This window comes from Saimiri boliviensis, chromosome 4 (assembly GCF_048565385.1).
Source record: "Saimiri boliviensis isolate mSaiBol1 chromosome 4, mSaiBol1.pri, whole genome shotgun sequence".
Taxonomy (NCBI): Eukaryota; Metazoa; Chordata; class Mammalia; order Primates; family Cebidae; genus Saimiri; species Saimiri boliviensis.
The window spans coordinates 104,360,897-104,386,005 of NC_133452.1; the positions used below are offsets into that span (position 1 = coordinate 104,360,897).

At 47.6% G+C, this 25,109-nt stretch overlaps 1 protein-coding gene across 9 annotated transcripts in view; it reads left to right on the forward strand.

Moving 5' to 3' along the window:
- Positions 1-25,109, forward strand: part of DAAM2 (dishevelled associated activator of morphogenesis 2) — a 115,315-nt gene that overhangs the window by 69,412 nt on the left and 20,794 nt on the right. For all 9 annotated transcript variants that reach the window (XM_074398010.1, XM_010334129.3, XM_039466295.2 and 6 more), the window contains 13 exons: positions 1,988-2,077; positions 5,066-5,140; positions 5,628-5,722; positions 8,117-8,450; positions 9,426-9,536; positions 10,936-11,039; positions 12,128-12,194; positions 14,095-14,212; positions 16,214-16,352; positions 19,317-19,375; positions 19,527-19,711; positions 20,279-20,578; positions 24,978-25,085. In XM_074398010.1, coding sequence (XP_074254111.1) covers positions 1,988-2,077; positions 5,066-5,140; positions 5,628-5,722; positions 8,117-8,450; positions 9,426-9,536; positions 10,936-11,039; positions 12,128-12,194; positions 14,095-14,212; positions 16,214-16,352; positions 19,317-19,375; positions 19,527-19,711; positions 20,279-20,578; positions 24,978-25,085 — 1,785 coding nt within the window. The remainder of the gene's footprint in view (positions 1-1,987; positions 2,078-5,065; positions 5,141-5,627; positions 5,723-8,116; positions 8,451-9,425; positions 9,537-10,935; positions 11,040-12,127; positions 12,195-14,094; positions 14,213-16,213; positions 16,353-19,316; positions 19,376-19,526; positions 19,712-20,278; positions 20,579-24,977; positions 25,086-25,109) is intronic.

The following is a 25,109-nucleotide window of genomic DNA, read 5'->3' on the forward strand; positions in this document are numbered from 1 at the left end:
GAGAGACTGGTCAGGAGGGTGGTTGCTGAAGAAACAAAAGAAGTGAGGTTTAATAAGGAGTGAGAATCAGCAGTCAGTCATATGCAGCCTGGGCTGAGCCAAACTACCATTGATTTAGAGAGATAGAGACCACTGGGGAAAAGACACGTGTGTTGATGACCCAAATGCAAGCTCGCATGGAACTGCACTGTAGTTCAGGAAGGGAGAGGTTATTCTGACCTGGGAAGGTCTACTGAAGGCTTGCAGGAGGAGGCCAACACTGTGCCATAGTAATTAGACCAGGTCCTTGGCATGAGTGGGTGCGGAGGCCCGTCCAGGTGTAGGACTCACGGTGTAAGCAAAGGCACAGAGGTTGAGGAGGTGCAGAGTTCGTGCTGGGAAACAAAAGGTGCACGTAACTCTCCTTTTTCTTTTATGTCTAATTTTGATCGTGGAAAAGAAACCTCAAACTGGGTTCTGGGAATTTTGACAAAGAACTTCCTGGGATATATAGAGAGCAGTTCTAGGGAAGAACTTGTGTTTGGGATGAAATCTGCAAGAGTCTTTAGTTTCAGAGGCAGGTGAACTGATGGGTATTATTTTGAATAATCCTCATCTGTGCTGTCCAAATGGCAGTCCCTGGCCACATGGGGCTACTGGCTCATCTAAGTTGAGATGAACTGTGACTGTAAAATGCACACCAGATTTTGAAGACTTAATTTGAAAAAAGGAATGTGAAATATCTCATTATTAATTTTCTACCTGATGATGTGTTTAAATGATTATATTTGAGATTTACTGGTTTAAATAAAATGTACTATTAAAATTGACTTCACCCATTTCCTTTAAATTTTTTAACATAACTAGAAAATTTTAAAAATATATGTGGCCCATGTTATCTTTCTATTAGGCAGTTCTGATCTAGGTGAGAGAAGAAAGTCTTAATATTGTCCCTTGAGTAAAAGTATAGGGAAAAGATTACAGATACCAAAATTTAAGACCAGTATACTTCCTTAGATATTGTTTTCACTGTTTATGATATTTGAAAATATGAATGTTAGTAATATGCTTTGTTGTGCTTAATTTATGCTTAATGCAAGTTTTGCTTTTGATTTTTAAAAAAAGCACGCTGTGTTCTCCATGGCCTATTAACTGGTCCTTTGATGGGCCCTGTCATTGCTCGTGAATGATAGAAGCAGCAGCTTCAAAAAGAGAGCTTTTCAGGGGCCACCTAGCATACCAAAACCTTTAAATTCACCCCAAAATACCTGTAGAGTTACCCCAAATATGACCTCATAAACTTCCAGTTCACGCCTTGGAAAGTTTGGACTAGCCTGATGGAGCCCCGTGCGTTCTCCTGGTGGTCCTGCAGGGGGAGGGGCTGCCTCCAGCAGGCACTACCTCCCTTGGAAGCGGAGCGGTGCTGCCCTGGGCACGGCTCGCCCATCCTGCTCTGATCAGCCCCTTGTCCTCACCAGCTCTCTCCAGCCTGTGCTAGGGCCCATGCTGAGGCTGGGGGAGCCAGAGAATTTCTAGGGGAAAGATTCGAAGGGCAGGTAGACCTGAAGCCTGGGGCAAGAATCTGAGAGAGGCAGAACTGGATTGGCAGACCACTCCCTTCTTTGTTAGGCTTTGTATTATGGTGTTCACAAGCTTAAGAATGACAGAGGATGCAAGACAAGAACCTCAGGGCAAGAGGATCAGGAGCTAGCAAAGCAGTGCAGGAGATGGGCAGGGAACGGGGTGACCTGGAGCAGGAGGGTGGATTTGCAGAGACAAGGTTGGGGGTGGGCAGGAAGGGAGTGCAATAGAAGACATACAGGGTTGGTTGAGGCGAGGGGATGGGGCTGTGTTTCTCATAGGAAAAGAAATGCCTTATCATATATTTGATGCTCTTTGTGGGGAAGATAGGCTGAGGGACTGATTTAGGGGAATTGTAATTTCCTGAAGGGCTATTTTAATGTCAACCATCCCAAGTGTCAGACATTTTTTCTTACTGTCTTTGCAGGATGAATTGGACCTCACTGACAAAAACCGGGAGGCTATGTTTGCCCTGCCCCCTGAGAAGAAATGGCAGATCTACTGCAGCAAGAAGAAGGTGCCCTCTCTGACTGCTCCCACGGCATCTCAGGGTCCATGGCATGGGTCCATGGCTCTTGGTGCCTGACCTGCTCATGCATTCACCTAATGTTTATTACTGCCAGCACTGTTCTAGGTGTTGGAGGAACAGCGGTGAATAAAACAGAAAAAGGAAATTCTGCTCTCTTGGAGCTTACACTCAGAGAAATCAGATTCTCTTTTTCAAAAACCCCTGAAGCAGAACCTGCCGAATTCCAGGACAGGCTGGCTGGGAGAGAGACAAAGCAGCAGAGTCTAGACTCCCTCGTGGAGGGTGGGCAGGCCCGACCATACCTGGAGCAGCTTTGCTATAAGAACTCAGTTTGTGGGGCAGGACTGTCCTCTTTTGATCTTTAGCCTCCACCCTGTCCCAGGTTAGGGCTTACACATCAGTCCTTGTTCTCTTTATCATATCCTCCCTCTTCTTGCTCATTAAAAGATGTTGTGAGCCTCCTGCAATGGTCCTCCCTAGAAAGAGGTGTGCTGGGCTCCAGTTGGGCTTAATTGGACTTGATCATCTCCCTTCTGCCTTCCCAGTGGCTGTGCGTTCTTTTCTCTGCCATCTCCATCTCTGTGTTTCTTCGGCTTGCCTCTGTCTCTGTCTCTCTGTTGCCCCCTTTCTATGTTAGGCTTTCTGTTTCTTTTACTCTTGAATTTTGCTTTTCATGGCCCACTTTCGTCCCCTCCCCTTCACCCTCCCGTTTCTTACACTTGGGTCCCAGCTTGTTCTTTTACCCTCTTACACTGCTTTGGGGTTTGGGGACCAGAGCCTGGCTGTTCCCACGCCGGAGGCTCAAGCTCCCTCCCTCCTGGGAGGAGACAGGAAGGTCTGGGCGGAGTCTGAGCTATGTCTCGTGTGTGCTCTTGTGCCCAGCTCTTCTCTTACTCTTTCTGCTCAAGACATTTATCCCATCCCCACAGCTCCACACGGAGCCAGACCGACCTTATAACATTGGAGGATTCAAATATATACCATTTCACAGTTGCAGGAACCTGGGAAACAATGAAGTGTCAAAGCAGTCTCATTCTTTATTCTATAGATGAGGCCAAGAAGGCCCAGAGAGGCAAGACTTATTCATAGCCCTCCCAGTTAGTTATGGCAAGTGGCTGCCCATTGCCAGAACCCGAGACTGAAGGGGAGAATAGTGCTAGGGGCTGAGGACCTGTGACAAAAGGCGTGGGCTGCACACATTATAAGCCATTGTCTGGTACGCATAGTGCACACTTATTAAGCACCTGCAGAATATAACAGTGTGTTTATGCATCTCATTGTGAGAAAAGCAGGTCTTAAAAAAGCTCAAATCATAGAAAGAAGGAAGGAAAGACATTTCTGGAGTAATTAATCATATCTTCTCATGATTCTCCATTTTCCAAATTGATTTACTATGGAGTTCCCTTAAGTTGGTCTCTTCTACAGCTTAAAAAAAAATTATTAAAATACAAGGGCATCTCTCACTGCCTTCCAAGCCAAATTGGCAATTTCCCCACACACGCTTCCACCTTCCCGTGTGGCATTTCCTCTGTAGCCTCTACGCCCCATCCCTTACAGCCTTCTGTGTTGGGTGCATCACATCCAACACAGATAGATGCCAGAGAAAGGTTGGTAAATGCTGTATGGTAGAGCAGCCCAAGGTTTTTACCACTCTTTCTCTGGCACTGGACTGTTACATGGAAGACAGAAACCGTAACTCTTTTACTCAGTCCTTTCAGAGCTCAGTGCAGCGACTGGCATCTAGTAGGCGCCCATTCAGTGCATACGGCGTGGATAAATGACGAGCCAGCAAGTGCCGGAAAGGATGTGTTGCTGACGCAGTTGTTTTTGGTGCTGATTCCCCTCTCCAAGGCAGAAGACAGAATGTTTGGCCTTCAGTCATGGAGAATTTAACACATGTAACCATGTGAAGTCATAAAGACCCAAACAAAGCAGCTTTTCTACTGGTCTAAAATTTGTATTCTGTGAAACCAAATAGAAAAGATCAAGCAGTTGGAGCTGAGAGCTGCAGGGCCAGCTGAGGGCTGGCAGAGAGGTGGTTTGTCAGGGAGGGTTGGGAGGAGGTGAAGTTGTCATGCCGATTTGGAAGCAGGGGAGTGGAGAAAGCAGATGGGGAGGAGCCTCCAAAGTGACCTGGGGCCCGGTAACAGGAATGAGCAGGACGAGTGTGAGGCCCAGAAGCAGATCCATTTGGCTGGAGAAGGCTGGATTTTCTGTCAACATTAATATTTCTTTAATTCCCATCATTCTTGCCCATACCTGGGGAAGAGTTGAGCCTCTTTCTTGAGGGCTGAGCAATGGGCCAGAAGTCCTCGCGTCTGAGCTCTGCCTGTCAGATGCACGTGGCCCTCATTCAGGAGTTTGCCAGGAATTAAATCACAGGCCTAAGAGGGTCTCCTGAGTCTTTCCAAAACCCAAGGCCTTGGAAATTTCTCTATTTTTTTCCAAAGTTATTATTTAGTGAGTGCCACATAGTATGTGCCAAGTGTTTTCTATTAGAGTTCTAGAACTACCTGAAAGACTTAAGTTTTTAAATTTCCAAACCGTCACAGATCAATGCTTTTGTGAAATATGAGAATGAGATTATCAGAAAACGAAGTAAAAAGAGGTATAAAAATAAACACAAATTTGAATTAGATTTCAACAGCCAGAAAATTATATTTTATTAAATATGAGCTGAGCAAATAGAACAAGAGAAAGGAATGTTTAAAAAATCGTGCATGTTGCTCACTGAAAGCACACACACCTGCGTAGTTTCTGCCCACGCCATTGGCCAGTCGTGAGAGTTTGTGTTCATCATCCATATTTCCTCAAGGGAGTAACAGAAGCCTTGGAGGGTTTGTAACTTCCTCCAAGCTAACCCACGTGGGCAGAGCTGGGAAATGAATCCCTCTGCTGATATTGAATGAAGCTCGGGCTCTCAGGCCACGGGCCTGTCTTGCCTGTTGGTCCATGCTGTCCTTTTTCTTGTTTCAGGAGCAGGAGGACCCCAACAAGCTGGCGACCAGCTGGCCTGACTACTACATCGACCGTATCAACTCCATGGCTGCGGTGAGTGGCCACCCCTTTCCTGCCCTGCCCCTACCTGGATAGGCTATGGCAAAGAGTGATCCCCGCAGCACTTCCCGCAACACACACCGAACTGCCTTTGCCTGTTCCTCAGCACCCCACTGCCCACTCACTGGAGTTCGGCAGCTTTCCAGTTCTTCATGAAATTTTATTGTAATCCACCCCCACTCTGTGCAATCTCAGAGTCCCCACAACCATTTAAACATAGTAAAATCCATTTGGGCATCACACAAACTGTGGAAATAAACTGGGCCAGTAATTCTCACCATTTCACAGATGAGGAAAGTGAAGTCCCAGCCCAGAACCTAGGTCTTCTCAGGGGCCGACACCCTGTCTCAGTAAACCATTCCGAGGCCTCACCCTTTCTGAGGGAGTATGGCCTCTGTGTCACACCCGGGCTGGAGTGCAGGGGGTTGGGAGATAGGCAGCTCAGTAAGACCTCTGCCCGCTTCTACTTGCTGGCCCTCAGATGCAGAGTCTGTACGCATTTGATGAGGAGGAGACTGAGATGAGGAACCAAGTTGTAGAAGACCTGAAGACGGCTCTCCGGACGCAGCCTATGAGGTGACTCAGTTTCCCCCTCTTGCTTCCGCCGAGTCCCTTCACAGTTGGTTTCCTTGTTCTTCCCAATGCCTTGTACGGTGTTCTGCTCCCATGCTGGTCCTCCTGGCCAACTCTGCTTGACCTCACTTGACTTCCCAGCCCCTGCTCCTCTCCCGGGAGGCTGCAAGGGCTTGGGAGGAGGGGACAGAAACGTGGGAAAGTGGGATAAACATCAGGACCTGAGGAGCTCTCTTAAGAGGAGTCAAGGGCAAGTGCTTTTTAAAATTTATTGATTTATTTTTGGTGAGGGGATAGAATAGGAGGGTGACCAAATGGACAAGGTGCATAAGAAAGAGTCTGAGAATAAGGGGCAGGGTAACTGTCCCATCCAGGAAAGGAAGGATGTGTGGGTAGAGAAGTACTCCAACCACTAGGGGGTGGTGGTGTCTCTGGATGGGATTTGCCATCTAGAATGGGAGCAAGGCAGGCATGGAAAAGTAGGTGGAAGTCCTGGAGCCATAGGAGGACTCCTTTCCATTCCCAGGCCACAACGTGTGGGGCGCAAAGTGAGCCTCTCTGTATCTGGGTCTGCCCTATGGTGTGCTGGAACTGGCTTGTAACAGCTGGCAAGAGCTGACTGTCAAATTTTCAACAATTTTGTAAGCTGGTTGTTAAACATAGCTATGATTAAAATTTCAGTTATATAAATTTAAGATGCAATAAGTTATCTCAAAACAAAGGTAATACTTGAAACTCTTCAATCCCAAACTACCTAATTCTTGTTCTGCATTTTACTATATAATGTATACTTTTGAGTTTATATGCATCGTATGTGCATGGTGGAAACACTATGAAATATGCATCTTTTCCCAACTCTATGTTCAATGACGTCACATCAGTAGCTTGAAATTGGCTGTGCTAGGAGTATTATACACCATGGAAATGAGCAAACAATCAAGAGCTCCTTGCCCCACAAAGAGCTAGCCATATTGGGTGGGGGTATATATGTTGTCTGAGCTGAGCTCTTTCCCCAGGAGACTAGAAACAGCCTCAAGAAGAATGGGAGCATCTTAATTGTCTCTTGACATTCTGGTAGGGATGAGGTTCTGCAATGGGGACGGGATAGAGGAAAGGATGAGGTGGTCAGGAAATAAAGGAGTTGAGGGGAAGTTTCCAGATTTGTTTCCTACCCCAATTTATTGTAATTTCCCTTAATAATATTCGGTTAACAAAAGTTACACATTGTCATTGTGGAAATTTTATGGAATGCAGAAAAGCATACAATAGAAAAAAGTAAAAAATACTTGTGTTAATTTAGTTTGAGAGCACATTCTTTTATTTTCTAGGTGTATTTGTACAATAACACAAACACAGATACACTTGGGATAAGAAGTAATGTTATTTATAGTAATTTTCTTAGATCATTAATTATTTTGCTAAATCAAGGGTACACGTGTGTTTACGTGCCATGGACATCTGGCACCCAGGTGAAACCTATGGAGTGCTTCTCAGAAATAATGTTTTGAATAATAGAAAGACAGGATAAAAAAAAATCAATTAAAACACAGCTACAAATAATAAAAGTGAGATAGCAGTCAACTGTTCTTCTTTACATCTTAAATAGCAAGAGCTAGCTGCGAGTCTGATGATAACCATCATAATTTTCAAGTACTGTTGAGTGTAAATGGTATTTTGAGATACCTGTAACAGCTGTAATTTGGTATGAAAATAGCTGTGATTTCTTTGGGTGAGAAAGTCACAGATTGTGCTAATACTACTGTCATTTATTGCCTACATTCATCATTGAGGAAAATGCTAAATTTTAATTAGGAGTTACCAAAAATAAAAACGTAATTTTCTTTTCCCACCCAAGTCCTTGGATCTGTGAATGCTATCCACAGATTCTTCAGCAGAACACAGACTCCAAATTAAGAATCCCTGAACTAAATGGGTTTTAATATATTTTTATTTTTTATTTTTTGCTAACATTTAAGATAGATAACTCTATTTTCTTTAGGATCCCTTGAAATGTAGCTTCCCTAGGCTTGACCCTTTGACTTGAGGACTGTTCCGTCCTATCTGGGAGCCCTCTCTCCATCCTCACTGGAGAGTAGTGTTCAGGTTTAACAGTTCTGATAATTATCATGATCATCCCCTTCACATTCATACTATTTTAGCTATGCAACTGACAATGATATGCAAATGCACAGTATTTAAAATGCAAATAAGATGCAAGTCTTTTGTGAAGATGATAGGATTTCAGTGCTTTAGATAAACTACAAATGAACCAAGTGGCTACTGTAGGTGGAACAGGTGCATGGTGGTACACAGGTAAGGGGGTAACTATTTGCAAAGTGTGTGCAGAATCCTATGCAAATACAATCTATTTTATTTGTTAATGGCTCCGATTTGTAGGTTTGTGACCCGCTTCATTGAGCTGGAGGGCTTGACCTGTCTGCTAAACTTTCTCCGGAGCATGGACCATGCCACCTGTGAGAGCCGCATCCACACCTCCCTCATCGGCTGCATCAAAGCATTGATGAACAACTCCCAGGGGCGGGCGCATGTGCTGGCGCAGCCGGAGGCCATCAGTACCATAGCCCAGAGTCTGCGCACAGAGAACAGCAAGACCAAGGTGGCTGTGCTGGAGATCCTGGGTGCTGTCTGCCTCGTGCCTGGCGGCCACAAGAAGGTACTACAGGCCATGCTGCATTACCAGGTGTATGCAGCGGAGCGAACCCGCTTCCAGGTGAGGAGCCTGGCTGGAAGCGTGATTCCAGCTGGGTGGGGCAGGGGTGTCACATGTGAGTGAGAGCCTGAAGATTCTTTTAGTGGAAACTAGGGAAAAAGGAAGGTCATGTGGGCTGCATGCCAGCCCCTGGAAAGTAACAGGCGAAGAGTATTGGGACCTGGAAGGCTTGCATCAAAACATACGCAGAGCCTTAAGAGTTATGAGTTTGCTGGGAAATGGACTTGTCCTCCTTACTGGTCATTGGGCTCCTGGATGCTGGAATATTGGCCTGCATTATTTTTGTGGCTCTACATCTCTGACCTCAACACCTGGCTCAAGATAGAGGCTCAGTCAAGAGTGGTTGAATTGAGTGCAGTTGCTGAGATGGAGATTTTAGGTGCTATGCTTGGGCCAGTCCTTAATGTGGGATGCTGGGACCATCCCTGGGAGCTTCAGCCATGCTCTTCTCTTTTCTTTCCCTGACCTGCCCAGAAAAGCATCAATGAGACGAGCAGTAAATATGAAGTGTCTTAGCACAGTGCCTAGCACAGAGTAAGTCCATATGGACATGAACTGATGTTACAAAGTATATGGTTTATTGCCAAAAACTGGGTCCTGACTCTGCAGAAGATGGAAAAGGGATACAAGAAGTGTCCATGCCATAAGGGAGCTAGGCAGGGAATACACATGAGCTGTAAACGGCTGGAGCACGATCATAAAGCAGCACTGGAGCACTGCTCAAGCACGTAGGCCAAGCCCTGAAGGCTGAGTGGAGAGGAAGCGAAGCAGCACTGACAGGTGTGGAGAGGCAAGGGACTTTTCCAGGCAGAGGTGAGGTTTGGGGCAGCTCAGAATACATTGGACAGACCTGATTGGGTGGAGAGAGCAGATGGGGCATTCTAGGTAGCAGAGGCGGCAGGAGTTATGGTGCAAAGGACGCATTTATGGGGGACTCAGCCTTCTCTTCTTTCTCTGCCCTGCATTTCCACCCAGACCCTGCTGAATGAGCTAGACCGAAGTTTGGGCCGGTACCGGGATGAAGTGAATCTGAAAACAGCCATCATGTCCTTCATCAATGCTGTCCTCAATGCTGGAGCTGGAGAGGTAAGGTGCCTTCTCCTTGTCCTTGCTGTTCCCTGATTTTCTGGACCTGGAGTAAAGTGTGTAAGTGTGTTGCTTCCCCAATAATTGTTTTTGACGTTAAATCTGGGAGGGCTCCTGGGGAGTTGCCTCATAGGTAGCATTATGTATTGTGGACAGATCTAGAGCTTGATGATGGCTCAGGGTGGTGGGGAATCATGGGTGGGACGAGGGTGAGTTTGGGCCCTTGTTTGTAGAGATCTGTTTCCGGATTGTTTTCTGGTTGGCTGGTTATGCTCTTCTAGTGCCTTCTGTTAGGTGTGCCTTCTGATTTCTCTTCCTTTAGGGTCAGAATGGGATTCTTGAAGTGTAAAACTAGTAACAGGCAGGGCTTGGGGGCTCATGGCTGTGATCCCAGAACTTTGAGAGTCTGAGGCGGGTGGATCACCTGAGGTTGGGAGTTTGAGGTCAGCCTGGTCAACAGGGTAAAACCCCATCTCTACTAAAAAAATAAATAAATAAATACAAAAATTAGCCGAGCATGATGGCAGGCATCTGTAATCCCAGCTACTTGAGAGGCTGAGGCAGGAGAATCACTTGAATCTGGGAGACGGAGGTTGCAGTGCGCTGAGATCGTGCCATTGCATTCTAGCCTGGGTGACAAGAGGAAGCTGTCTCAAGGGCGGGGGGTGGGGGCGGAAAGCAACAGTAGAAGAACTTGCAGATCAGATGAACATTCCAAATTCGAAGGCGATCAGATGCCCTGGTCAAGGTTAACCTGAAGGACGGAAGGGGCAAAGGGAGCAATTTAATGATCTTTACTTTCCCCTCTTTTCTGCCAGCATACTTTTTTTTAAAAAAAAAACAAAAAACAAAAAACAAAAAACAATTAGTCCTTATGCCCTGGGTTAGGGAAGGCCGGTTGGGGAAACAGTCTCCCCCCTCAGATGCCATCACCTTTTCATGGCTGTCATGTGCTCTGATTAGCTGGTAACCACACGTCATCAGGTGACTCTGACAAGTGTCATCCCTGTAGATTATAGTCATGTTATGCCCATTTCACAAATGGGGAAACTAAAGCTTTCCCAGGATCACAAAACTAGATCCAAGATCTATCGGATTCCAAAGCTGGTGCTCCATGTCACTCTACGACACTGCTCTTCGATGCTGAAGACGAAAACTGGCAAGGGGCTTGAAGGCAGTGGGCAGGAGGCCTAAAAGAAGCTGGGCAGTGGGCTTGCTTTAGACTTAGAAATAATAAGGTCTTCATTCTGGGGAACTCTGGGACTTGAAGCAGCTCCGGGTGAGTTTGCTGTGGGAGATATGGTGAGTCTGTGGCTGGGGTGGTGATGAGGGCTCCACTGGGGATGTTGTGGAAATTGAGATCTGCCAATGACTCTGGCCCTCCCTTGGTGACCCCCAGGATAATCTAGAGTTCCGCCTACATCTACGGTATGAATTCCTGATGCTGGGGATACAGCCTGTGATTGACAAGCTCCGGCAACATGAAAATGCCATCCTGGACAAGTAAGTTGCAAGCACCCATCTGGGAGGGACAGTGCCTCAGTTGGGGATGGCTGAGACCTCTGTGAAGGCTGCCCTTCCCTCTGGACACCAGCTGCCATACCCACCAGAGATTCAGAAGCAGCTCTGTGGGGGGCAGGTGTGCCCTTGCCTGTCCTCTTTGCTGACCTGCTTGTCTCATCTCTGATGTTATAGGCAGGTGAACCCAGTAGTCCTCCACCATCGCAGGACTGCCCCATGGGTGGCATGTGGAAATATGTGAGGGTGTTCTTTTGGTTTTCAAACTGGTTGGTGGCAGGCAATACTGGTATTGGTTGTTGGCGGCCAGGAATGCTAACAGTCCAGCAGTACCTTCCTGCTCAACAAAGAAATATGCCACCTAAAATGCTTGCTATAAAGCCCTTGTTGATCCAAGGGCACAGTTATGTTCCCATGTGATACCAGTGAGGCCCATCTGGTTCTGTTCCATTAGGTTAGGCTATTTTATTACACTGGGTTTAAAGGGAGAGAGGATGGATCCTTTTGGGTTGGAATGAGTGGATCCTTTTGAGGGGAATGAGTGGATGTGTGCATGGGGATAGAAAATGAGGAGATATTAGTTTTGAGGGCTGACTTGGAGACCCTGTGAAAATACTGGGGAAAATAGATGTAGGGCTGTTGTCCTTGACTGAGAATGATTTTATCCCCCCGAGACGTTGGGCATTGCCTGGAGACATTACATTCTTGGTTGTCACACTAGGGGGTGCTGCTGGCATCTAGTGGGTAGATGCTGAGATGCTGCTAAACATCCTCACATGTCAGCCTCCTACAACTGAGGATAATCAAGCCCAAAATGTCAATAGTGCCAATATAGAAGCCCAATCTAAGGTGAAGGGATCCTGGATTGGCCTCCCTGAAGGAAGGTCATGGGATCTTATAAAGGGCAGACAATGCGTGGCCTACAAACAGCCGCTTCTTTCCCATTTTGCCTTCATCTTGTTTGAATGAAGCTTTCAGATTCAGCCAATGGGGGGCTCGAAGGGGCTGTAACCCTCAACCAAGGGTGTGTCCCTGGCTGTAACGTCTACTCTCTGTCTCCCCATTCTGTCTAGACATTTAGACTTCTTCGAGATGGTCCGGAATGAGGATGACCTGGAGCTAGCCAGGAGGTTTGACATGGTGAGGAGCCGGCAGGTGGAGCAATTGCTATAGGGTAGCAGGGTTCCCTGCTTGTGGATTTCCCAGGATCACAAAACTAGATCCAAGATCTGTCTGATTCCAAAGCTTGTGCTCCATGTCACTCTACGACACTGCTCTTCGATGCTGAAGGGGAAAACTGGCAAGGGGCTTGAAGGAAGTGGGGCAGGAGGCCTAAAAGAAGCTGGGCAGTGGGCTTGCTTTAGTCTAAGAAATAATAAGGTCTCCGTTCTTTCTTGGAACTCTGGGACTTGAAGCAGCTCCAGGTGAGTTTGCTGTGGGAGATGTGATTGAGGGGCTGTAAAAAAAAAAAAAAGGCCCCACAGCCACTTTTCTAGACCCTGTGCCGTGGCAGAGCTGGTGTGGGCTGGTTCCCTGGTGGGTACCCTCATGGTCAGGTCCTGTGGTTAGTCACAGTTCTCTGTAGAAACACAACCAATAGGATACACATATATATAGAGAAAGATGAGAGGGCATTTATTAGGGGGATTGGCTTACACAATTATGAAAGCTGAGAAGTCCCATGATAGGCCAGAGTTATTGCACGGAGAAGCAGTGAGGCCAGTAGCATAGCTCAGTCCAAGGTCAAGGGCCTGAGAACTCAGGGGCCACTGGAGCACATTCTAGAGTCCAAAGGCTGGAGAGCCTGCAGCTCTGATGTCCAAGGGCAGGAAGAGAAGGGTGTCCTGGCTCCGGAAGAGGGGGAGAAAATTCACTTTTCCTTGGCCTTGTTGTTCTCTCCAGGCCCTAGGCTGATTGGATGGTGAGAAGCCCACAGGGTGGAGGGATGGCAGTATGGTAGTGGGTTCCAGGTGGCCCCACAGCCATTTCTCCAGGCCTGGTGCTGTGGTGGAGCTGGTGTGGGATCTTCCTTACTCAGTCTCCTGATTCAAATGCCAGTCTTTTTGGGAAACACCCTCAGACACACCGAGAAAGAATGCTTTACCAGCTACCTGGGTATCCCTTAATTCAGTAACGTTGACACCTCAAACGAACCATCACATTCCACTTTCAGAGCCTTGGTAGTATACCGGCCGTGGAAGTCTTCCCTAGGAAGGCATCTGCCTTGGAGGAGACTGAAACCCTCAAGGAAAGGGAGCAAGTTATTGCATGTGATTAGTCTCAAATACCTTTCCTGGGCTGACTTTCCCCTGCCTTCCAGCAACTTCCTGAGTCCCTTCTCCCCATCGGTAACCAGATCATGCTTAGCAAACTAAATTGTATTTTCATTTTAGCCTCAGCAACCCTGAAAACACACAGCTCTGCTTTATTGTATTATAAAATCCCTATCCAAATAGGAAGCTACTTTTGGGTGGTGCTTCACAGTCACTGAGTGCATCCCATTATATTTTCACAAAAGCCCTGGATTTACAGATACAGAAACAGAGGTTAGAAGGGATAAGCAGCTTGCCTGTCATCACACAACTAAAGCGTAGATCTGGGGTTTGTACCTGTGCCCCTGCCCCCTTCCCTGAGTTTGGATCAGTAGTTGTCAAGCAGGGGCGATTTGGCTCTCCTCTCCCCCTGGGGACATTTGCAATGTCTGGAGACATTTTTACTTGTGTGAGAGGGTGCCACTGGCATCTACCAGGGAGAGGCTGGGGTGCTGATACGCAACCTACAATGCACAGGGCAGCCCTACAACAAATAATTATCAGACTCAAGATGCCAATAGTGCCGAGACTGAAACTCTAGTTTATATAATGGATTATCTCCTTCTTTCTTTTCTTTGTCTTTCTCTTTTTAAGCCTGGGCCTGAGGCAGGGGAAGAAAGCCTCTCCTGTGAGAAAGCGGGTAGTGGATAGAAGTAGGGTCTTCTCTCCCCTGCGGCCTTCCTCTGCTGCCTACCTCCCCCAATTCACTGCGCCCTCTTCTCTCCCAGGTCCACATTGACACCAAGAGTGCTTCCCAGATGTTTGAGCTGATCCACAAAAAGCTGAAGTACACGGAGGCCTACCCCTGCCTGCTCTCCGTGCTGCACCACTGCCTGCAGATGCCCTGTGAGTACCCTGTGCTTGCTGCTTCCCTTGGCTAGCCTAAGCCTTGACTTGGGGCAGGTTGAGGCAGGCCTTTGGGACCTCCCTGGACTGGGGAGTCTGACCATGTCTTCCTGCACACTTGCTTTTGGAAGGCCAGGCCCCATGACTGAGGCCCCTGCATTTCCTTCCCTCCTTGGGGTCAGGTCTTCCACTGTCATCTGGGGAAGGAGCTGCGGACTTGGCCCTGAGCAACTCCAACATCCTAGTCCAAAGACAGTAGATGGATCATTGCAAAATTAAATAGTTCTGGCTTTCTGCTCATGATGGGGGAGTGATCAGTCATGTTGGGGAGTTCCAGAAAGTTTTGTGCTTGGGGGAGTAGCACAGATGTGGAATGAACATGGTTGTTTTTTTTCTTAAGGTTTTATCAACTCCTTCATCTAGTGCTTGTTGGCTTCCACCCTTACCCTCTTGCCCCTGCTTCTGGCTTCAAATACCAAATGTCAGCATCTACGGGAGCAGATGGCTAAGTTCTTAAGATCCAGGTGTGCACAGTGATTAAATAAATTGTACATAATTGCTAATAGCCACTCCAGAATGCACTTCTAAATGAGCTTTAACTGTACCACTTGGTACTTAAGCTCTTCACAAGAGACTGTTTTGAAAATCAACGTGGCCCACCATAGTAGTTGATGGTGGTGGTGGTGGTGGTGTCAGCAATCATAGTGACAGTGATGACAACTGTGACTGATTGTGTGCCAACTCTGGGCAGGCACAATGTGAGGTCCTTTAGCACATCATCTCCGGACACTAGAATAACCTAAGGAATAAACATTATTATGTCCAGTTGAATAGTGAATGAACCTGAGGCTCAGCGAGATCTTTACCTACAGAAAGAATTTTGGTTTTGGGGGCGGTGGTAGAGGGTTGAGATAAAACATGTTCTGCCTCTGTGAGCTAATGACCTGGCTTTACATGATTTTGCTGGGTGAAAGGTAGATGGAAAATGATAACACATTGCAATGCGTGTGTCAGTAGACTGGTGGGAAGGATAGATGCAGTGACCTGAATTAAGAAGCTATCGGTTCTCCAAAGCTTATCCCAGAACGTCCTCATGGAAGGCACAGAAATCCCTGGGAAACCTAACTTCTTGTGCTCCATGGGATTTCTATGTTGGCTGTTCCATGGGCAGTATGAATGGGTTCCTCTACTCTGCCCTAAAATGGGGCTTTGCAGACTTGATCTTCTACCTTGCAGGCATTGCGGTTTGACTTTGATGTCAGGATTGCACTTGTTGGCTTTTTATGGTAGTCAGTAGAGATAAAGTGCTAGGGATCAAGGACCAAGAAAAGAGAGTGTGTGCTTATCACATAAAAAGGAAATCCATGTCCAAGAAGATGACTTTCATTAGAGGTGATGAGAGTGAGGCCCTGTGAGATCACATACAACACACTATGCCTTTACCTTCATAGTTCCAGGTCACTTCCACAAGAAGTCTTCTCGAATCCCATTAAGCACTTCTGTAACCCATTTTGACACTCAGTGCACACCTGTAATCGGTTTCCATTCATCTTTGTGTAGAGTAATCGTGTGGATAATCCTAAAATCTTTTTTTTTTTTTTTTTTTTTTTAAAGCCTCCCTGGAGACTTCATTATTCAGCATGTAGTATTTTGGAGCAGGCGGTTTTTATAGATAATGTAAAAAGCAATCTGCATTTCCAGGGCATAGTGTGCCCAGGGTCCAAACAAGGAAGAAAGGCAGCCAGAAAGCATTTCAGGGAGTAGAGAAATATATTGGGGAGGTGGCTGACACATTCATAGATGTCTAGTTGCCAATAATCAAGAGATGACTGAATTAGTGAGTTGCTGTTATCAGCAATGGCATTGCTTCTTTCTCCAGACTGGGAGCTTACCATGGGTGGAGAAGGGCATGCCCTACCAGCCAGAGCCCAGGCAGTGACTCTAGGGCAGGGGCAGGGGACTCCAGGGCTCAGGAAAGATATGATACCTGTCATCCCTCAGACAAGCGGAACGGTGGCTACTTCCAGCAGTGGCAGCTCCTGGACCGCATCCTCCAGCAGATTGTCCTCCAGGATGAGCGGGGTGTGGACCCTGACCTGGCTCCCTTGGAGAACTTCAATGTCAAGAACATCGTCAACATGTGAGCAGTGGCTAGCCTTTGCCCTGTCTTCCTTCACCTTCCTCATCACTTTCCTGCTCTGGGCTCACCAGTGAAACCTCAGCTCCCTTTCACAAGCCAGACATCCCCAAACGGGTCTTGGGTAGCACTGTCCAAAAGAACTATAGTAAGCTAATGAAAAAAGTAGCATATTGCTACTGTTCAGTGTGGCAGCCAAATTATTGAGTACTTGACACGTGGCTAGTATGACAAAGGAACTGAATCTTAAATGTTTTGTTTAAATTTTAATAGCCACATGACACATGGCTAGTGATTACTCCCTTGGACAGCCAGCACATGTGTATTGGGCATGTTCTGGACTTTGAGTGGTCCACTGCATGGGTTGGCTAGATGGAGAATTTAAACACATTAACATAGAACAAGGGTCAGCAAACTATGGTGCGTGGGCTGACTCCAGTCCTCCAACTTACTTGTGTATGGCCCATGAACTAGTAATAATTTTTACATTTTGTTTATTATTTTAATTTTTGAGACAGTGTCTCACTCTGTCGCATAGGCTGGAGTGCAGTAGTGCAAACTTGGCTCACTGCAACCTCTGCCGCCCAGGTTCAAGCAATTCTCCTGCCTCAGCCTCCCGTGTAGCTCGGATTACAGGTGCCTACCACTGCACCTGGCTAATTTTTGTCATTTTAGTAGAGATGGGGTTTCACCATCTTGGCCAGGCTTGTCTTGAACTCCTGGTCTTGTGATCCACCCACCTTGGCCTCCCAAAGTGCTAGGATTACAGGCGTGAGCCACCATGCCTGGCCAATTTTTACATTTAAACAACAAACACAAGTATATGTGACACAGACTGTGCGTGGCATGTGAAACCTAAAATATTTACTCTGGACTTTTATAGAAAGTTTGCTGACCACTGACATAGAGCATGGCCATTTGATCACGAGGTTGCTGGATGAGGTTGTCAAAGCCTAAGGCTTTCGGTTTACCATATTTTATTAACCTTGGATAGAGAAACAAGGAGAAACAAATTTAAATTTATATCCATTAATAATAAGGCCTTACATTAACATTCTAATTTTTAATTTTGAGCTTTTACTTAACGTTCAGTATGAGTTTGAGCCATTTGTCCTTAAGGAGATAAACTGGCTCTCAATGATTCATTACGTTGCATTCGAAAGCCAAGTAGAAAATTATTTTCCAGCTATTCTTGCTACTGTTTTCATTTGCACAGTCAGATATTGATGTAGTTGAAATCCTCACTGGTATGCTGGACAAGTGCAACTGGGAAAGTGATCAAAAGGTAACTTTAGTGTTATTTTCTACTAATTTGTTACATCATTTAGTAGGCAATCTTCTCCACTGCCAGAGGGTAAAAACTTCTCAGGTCCAATGAAGTTTTTATTCCTTCCTGGGTGACAGAAGTCCTAAGATCACTTTAAAGTGCAACATAGACTGAAATAAGACATTCTAGACATGATTTAGCCTTAAATCTTTCTCCTCTACCAGCTGGGGCCAGGCAACTGGAATGGGAAGGGCACGTGTGTGTGTGCATATGTGTGCACATATGTATGTGTGTGATATCTGCCACCCTTGCTCTGTTCTGTTTACCCTGTAGCCTCTTCTATCTCCCACATCACCTTTCCACTAACCGGTCTGACCCTCTGAAGAGGCAGCCTGGGGACAGGAAAGAAAAAGGGAAAAGGTCTTACTTGATAAGACAATTTAATAAACAGGCTCCCTGCTCTCTGGCTTTGGCATATGGGTAAAGATGTCAGTGTGTTTCTGGAATCTTGAGAAGTTCCTTGCTGGGTGCCTTTCACTACAAAACCCAGCTCGCTGGCTGTGCAGGACTTTTGTTCCAGCTGGCTGGCTGCTTCCAACCCTTCCATCACCCCCTGGTTCCCTGGCAATCCAGTGCCTGTAGACTTACGGTATCGATGTTCCCATCTTTTGCTCGGGGGGACCCCCTGCACAGGACGTGTAACAGCTGCACCCCGGTTCCTCCGCGAGACATATGTGTGACCCATGGGCAAACCTTACACAATCTCCTGTGCCAACAAACTCCAGGAGTGCCTGCAGGGCCCCTCACAGCAGTGTTCTCCTTCTTTAGCTCCCAGGACTTTGCTTGGCTCCAAGTAGGGCCCCAGTCTGCCTCCCTCCCAACTTCAGAGAACATGGGTCAAAACTCTTGGAGATGGCCCCAAAAAACCACTTCCCTGGTGAAGGAGATAGCATCTTGGGGATAATAGCAGTGGCCGTCTTCAAATAAATGTCATCACCAAATACTCTCCCTCTCCATAGTCTTTTCTCTGTGTCTTTGATGTGGCTGAAGAGGCCAAAAGTCGTGGGTCCAACTCTTCCACATGTTCAGATTTATAAAGGAAATGATTCTTGGGATCTCACTTTGGGATTTCACCTCTGTTACGCCTTGGTGTCAAGGTAAAAGCTAAATTTTAACATTGTTTCAAGAGCTTGGCATGTTTCACCTGAACACACTCAGTCTGTATTGCTGGTGTGGGTGACGTCTATTGCTCTTACACGTTGGTCTTTGGAAGACAAGACCATGGGAGGGCCAATGTTTTGATTTCTTTTAGCTGTAAGAACTATTTTCACAAGGAGGTGCAAGTCGTGATACAACTCTTGGGAGCCTGAGGTTCAGTCCAAGTTCTACCATTAATTAGCTCTTGCCCTATCCCCATTCTCTGAGCGTCAGTAGCTCCAGCTGTATCACAAAGGGGCTGGATTATAAGGTATCTATAAGTCATTTCATCTCTCACGGTCTGCACAGATGCGTAATGTGAATGGGGCAGGGGACTTGGAGAGACATTTGGGAAGTCTAAATCCTGGCCTCTTGATGTGGCTGGACAGATTGGAGACCAGGGCCCCTACCTGGAGGGAAGAGAGATGATGTCTTCTGGGAAGCTGTGAGTCAGTGGTCAACAATCACATTGCCTCCTCCCTCTTCCCTCTATGCCCTGCCAGGCTCATCAATGAGAACGAAGTGAAACAGTGGCGAGACCAGGCAGAGAAATTCCGGAAAGGTGAGGGGCTCGGCCTAAACCCGCTGTCCACTTCACATGCCTCTCCCCCAGCCAGCCCATAATTCCATGTCCTTCTAAGGAGGGGAACACATGACTCACATGCTCTCCTTCTGTTTCCTCTCATGTCCCCCTCCCCCCCCACCATTTCCAGAACATATGGAGCTCGTAAGCCGTCTGGAGAGGAAGGAGCGGGAATGTGAGACCAAGACATTGGAGAAGGAAGAGATGATGCGAACGCTGAACAAAATGAAGGACAAGCTGGCCCGGGAGTCCCAGGAGCTGCGCCAGGCTCGGGGACAAGTGGCAGAGCTGGTAGCCCAGCTCAGCGAACTCTCAGTACGCAAGCATCTCCCACTTTACATAGTTGAGCCAGGACCCTGGGCTTCAGGACGGGGTGGGCAGAGCAGGTATGGGGAGAAGCCAGGATAGAAGAGACCCCCTGAGGCTGTATAGATGGCACCTGTTAGTTAGAAAATTAATGTCCCTTCCTCTGGGTGACATGGTCCCAGGAAGCACACCTTGGACAGCAGACTGTAGTTGGAATTGGATCCCCCTCCCTCTCTCAGCTGGAGGCTTTGTGCAGTCCGTAACCTACACAACTACACAACTGCATAGATCAATCCTGCTGTTGCATTGTGATGGCTGTGACTGATTGTCCAGTGCCTGTGTGTGACTTGTGTGTGTCTGTCGGTGGTGGTGGTGGTGGTGGTGGTGGTGGTGTGTGTGTGTGTGATGTTCGGATGCAGAGAGAGAAAATGGGGCCAAATGTGTGTAGAAGGTAAGGGTAGGATTTAGGGTCTAGTATAGAAGGAGATTAGGAGTAAGGAAAGGAATCATGGTGGGGGACCTGAATGGCATCAGTGCTGATGGCTTTGTCCTTGTAATTTTTCTGTTTCCTCACAGACAGGCCCTGTATCTTCCCCACCACCCCCTGGGGGCCCACTCACCTTGTCTTCCTCAGTGACAACCAATGACCTGCCTCCACCCCCTCCTCCTCTGCCCTTTGCCTGTTGTCCCCCTCCCCCACCACCACCCCTTCCCCCTGGAGGACCCCCAATTCCCCCAGGTGCCCCACCTTGCCTCGGCATGGGCCTGCCCCTCCCTCAGGACCCCTACCCCAGCAGTGATGTCCCACTCAGGAAAAAGCGTGTCCCCCAGCCTTCCCACCCGCTGAAGTCCTTCAACTGGGTGAAACTGAATGAGGTGAGCATCCGGGAAGGGGTCGGCAGGCCCATTCTTCCACAGCAGGGTGGTCAGCCTCAGGGACTGCCTGCCCCTTGTTTGCAGATCTCTACTCTGGGTCCTTTCTTTGGTGGGGGGCAAGGGCAGTCATGTGGATGCACAAGGTGGGTTTGATGTGCTAGACAGCTCCCTGTCCACGGGGAGAACACCTGCCCTGGGAGAGACGCTCGGCATGGGGCAGTGCTCACGTTGACAGTGCCATCTACAAATGGAATTTGTGTTTGCCCAGGGCTGATGGAGTCACAGGCGAGACAAACACTGAGTAGAATTCAAGGACGGGGTCCCATTGAAGGAAAGAATGGAAACATAAGCAAAGAGCTTGGGCCAGCATCTAGGTTTTGGTAAAGATCAGGGCAGTGTATACGGAGGACTACAGAGTTGGATGGAAAGAGATAGCCATATTGGCATCTTCCTGGGGGAAGCTGCACACGCTGGCCTCATGTCTGGACTGGCAGAGAGAGGCCCTCATGAGTATATCCATTAATAATCACCAATCCCAGAACCACAGGTCGGGGTGGATTTCTCTGTTGGACTCTCATGAGCTTAGAGTAGAGATACCCCTGGTTGCATTAGACCTCTGGCAATCGAAGGCCAGTTCCAGCCTGGACCAAGGTTCTGGCCAGTCCTGTTAGGAGGACTAGGAGCTTCCTCCTTGACATAAGCACCTGCATGGTCACTGGTTTCAGTTAGGCTGGCTCACTGGGGTTTGGAGCTCGGCTGGATTCCACACGGACCTTTATCCTCTGGGTTGTTGGACTAGCTCTTGGGGAACTCATCACTGTACTATTGTGTTTGAGCTTCAGTGAGCTCAAATGCAGAGTTAAGAGATGCAAGATTGCTAAGTAGGTGGTCAGCTATGTGTTGGGGGCCTTCTCCTGATGGTAGACCAGCTAGCCTGTCAATCCGAGGTTTGCTTTTGTAAAGCTTTGTTTTGGGGGCTATGATAGATAGTAATAAAATAACATTGTCCTCTCAGAGCTTAGGATCTGCTAAATTAGGAAGCGTGTTTAAAGAAACACCTGGAGAGCCTGGGGATGAGTTAAGGGTGAGGCTCTAACCAAACCAGGTGTGGCTTTAGCGGTATGACCTGTCAGTCACTCAACTTGTCTGTAACTCAGTCGGCTCATATGTGAATTGATCTCAAAGATTTCCTCTGCCTCTGGCTTTATAATCTGGGTGGAAAGATGAAGCATGGACACAGCCCATGTGTGGTTTCCTGGGCCTCTGATTACATCTCTACCACCTGTTAGCAGCATTCAGAGCAAAGTTGTCGAGGCTGGTGACAGCTGCACCACATAGTTGTTCTGTGCGGTGGGTGCTCCGTGGCCGTGAGGTCAGAAGGACAAACCGCACACCAGCAGGCTAACCACTCTGTAGAACCTAAGGCCGTAGGCTGTGCGGAAAGGTTCATTGTTCACGATCAGAGAATAACATTTTTTATCGTGGTAAAAAAATAAGTAACATTTTGTCTCCTGTTGTCATAATTTATAATGTAAGGGTTTAAAGATTATTTTAAAGGTAGTAAAAAGTTATGCACCTCCATGATGAAGGAAGACAGCCAAGGCAAGTAGTATTTTTGCAACATTTTCATCGTATGAAGCTGTGTGCTCAGGAGTTTCTCTGGGTCCAGTAATAGTAAAGTCTCTACAGATGCCCCAGGGACCCAGAGCAGGCCAGAGTTTCATTTCTAGACTGGAGAGTGTGAGTTTGTTGGAATAGACAGTGGGGGACATTTGGAGAAGTAGGGCAAGGTGAAAGGCTTTTGAATAACATTTGAGAATTTATCATCCCAATCCCAAGCTTTTAATTGGGTGACAGGGGAAGGTCATAGAATCATCTGGGCTTCAGGTTCCAGATCTGTAAATGGGGCAATAATAATGTCCATCTCAAGAGATTACAGCCGGGCGTGGTTGCTCACGCCTGTAATCTCAGAGGCACTTGGGGAGGCCGAGGTGGGTGGATCGCGAGGTCAGGAGTTCGGGACTAGCATGACCAACATGATGAAACCCAGTCTTTACTAAAAATACAAAAATTAGCTAGGCATGGTGGTGTGCACCTGTAATCCCAGCTACTCTGCAGGCTGAGGCAGGAGAATTGTTTAAACCCAGGGGGTGGAGGTTGTAGTGAGCCGAGATTACACTGCTGTACTCCAGCCTGGGTGACAGAGCAAAACTCCATCTCAAAAAAAAAAAAAAAAAAAAAAAAAAAAAAAAAAAAAAAGGAGACTGAGCATTAATTGGCTTCCTACATACACAGTACTTGGAACAGTAACTAACATATAGAAAGTCTTCATATGATAAATAGATTATTATTAGTGACTCTGCCAGGTATGTTTGAAGTATATTATCTCACTTAGTTCTCACATCAACTCAGTGAGGTAAAAAGCATCATGGATACTTAGTTTCCTTTTATGTGACATGGGAGAAAAATCACATCCCTTCATCTTCCCACAGTCTCACCAAATGGCAGGGCTGGGAGCATCAGCCAGCTAGGCCTGGTTGACCCCAAAGGCAGTGCACCACGGGAGAAACATAATGAAACATGCTTTTGAGAAAGTGTTCTCTGGCATGTGAAGGATATCTCCAGTGGGCAGAAGTCCCAGGAGTCTAGACTAGAGATGATGGGCTCTTGGCCAGAGTGGTGGGAAAATTAAATTTGTGAATGATTATGCAAGGTGGGCACATCAGGGTGACATGGTGAATGTCAGCATGTAGGGAATATTAGGAGCAGACTGACTTCTTTCTGGCTCCAGACCTCAGTTATATCGCCTCAAAGAGCTTCATGTCCTTCTGGCAGATGCTGGAAGCTGGGGGTGGGGTGGGCAGTGTTCGGGGAGGAGAGAGACAGAGAGACAGAGAGAGAGAAAGCCCGAGCTTAGTCGGCTGTCTCTTGGGAAATTCTTCCCAGTGTGGAGCAGCCAGCTCTCGGTCCAGCCCTTTTCTTCTCACCCCGGCCTCACCAAGATTAGAGAAGGTTGGGAAGCTTTACCTCTGCAGGCTTCTCTGTCCTCTACCTCCACCCAGGTCCTAGCTGCAGAGGGAGGCCTCCCTGCAGATTAGACTCCGGCTGCATGCTGCTTCAGCCAGCTCCCTCCCTGCCTTCCCTGATTCCACTCCCTTCTCATCTTCTGCCTCCCACATCCCCCTTTCCAGAAGCCCGACTCCTCTCCCAGTCCCTTCCTCTACCCCACGCGTGCTTCTGTGAGCACACTCACGCTCACACACACACACACACACTCATACACAGCGGTTGTTTCTGCCATGAAAAGAATGCATCTGTGTTGGGGTTGGCCAGCTGCCTGTATCCCTTGCTGCTCCAAGCTTCCCAGCCGGCATTCCACAAGAGGGTCCCTGGCCTTCAGAAGGCCACAGGAATGTCCCCACCCCCTGACTCTGGCCTAGCCTCCCCTTTCCAGAGTTTAAGAAAATAACAGCGAGTGAAAGGTATGTTTCTCCCTCCAAGTCTTGCTGAGGGGGGTTGTAGGGAGGAGGCGGCGGCATTAAACAAGGCTCTCTGGCTGTGCTCTAGGTCAAGGAAGGCAGAGAGATTCTGTCCTGAGGGGCAGCAAAGCTCTGGATGAGGTGGGGATTCCTGGGAGGGGAGAGCTGGAAGGCCCTGTCAGAGGCATGGCTGGCTATGCTCTGGGCCATCAGTGGCATGCTACAAGAAGCCCAGGGCTTCCTTTTTTTTTTTTTTTTTTTTGGTTCTGGCTTGGCTGATGGCAACACCTTTCCTGGGTCTGACCAAAGGGAAATTGTGGCAGAGTGTTGCTGGTCTCAGCAGTGTGAAACCGATGCCAGGTCCCAAACTTTGGCATTTCTCTGCTCTCTGGGAACCTGGAAACAGGGAAGACCCTTGGGAAAGAAAACCACCATCTGAGATACAGAAATGCAGTCTGTGCTGCGGCTGTGAGGATCCCAAATACGTGTGGCTCTCATCCTCCAATGATGGCAGCCAAGGACAGGAGTGACTCCCAGGAACTCTGCCCTTGACAGGAAGTGGGCCTGTGTGAAGTACCCTGAGAATGCAGCTTTTGACTTTGCTTTTGGAAAAAGTGAAGTGTATCCCCTTTCCTACTGCCTACCCGTCCCTTCAGTACCCCCAGTGATTTCTAGAACATGCTTACATGTGGCTTCGTGCACAAGGGAGGAGAAGGGGTTTGTCTCTGGCCTCCATCCTGGAACAGAGCGTTCAAGAGAGTTTGGAGGTTGAGGGGAGCAAATGGCTCCCTTCTGAAGGTCGGAAATCCTGGTTGTTGTAGTACGTGCAGTTGGGACATAAATAGGGTTAGGGAGCCATGGGGCATCTCCGTGACAGAGTTGGGCCAGCCATGGGGTCTTCTCTCTACCCTGAATCTTAGGAGCGTGTCCCTGGCACCGTATGGAATGAGATTGATGACATGCAGGTGTTTCGGATTCTGGACCTAGAGGATTTTGAAAAAATGTTTTCAGCCTATCAAAGGCACCAGGTAAGACCCTACATGCTCTGGCTT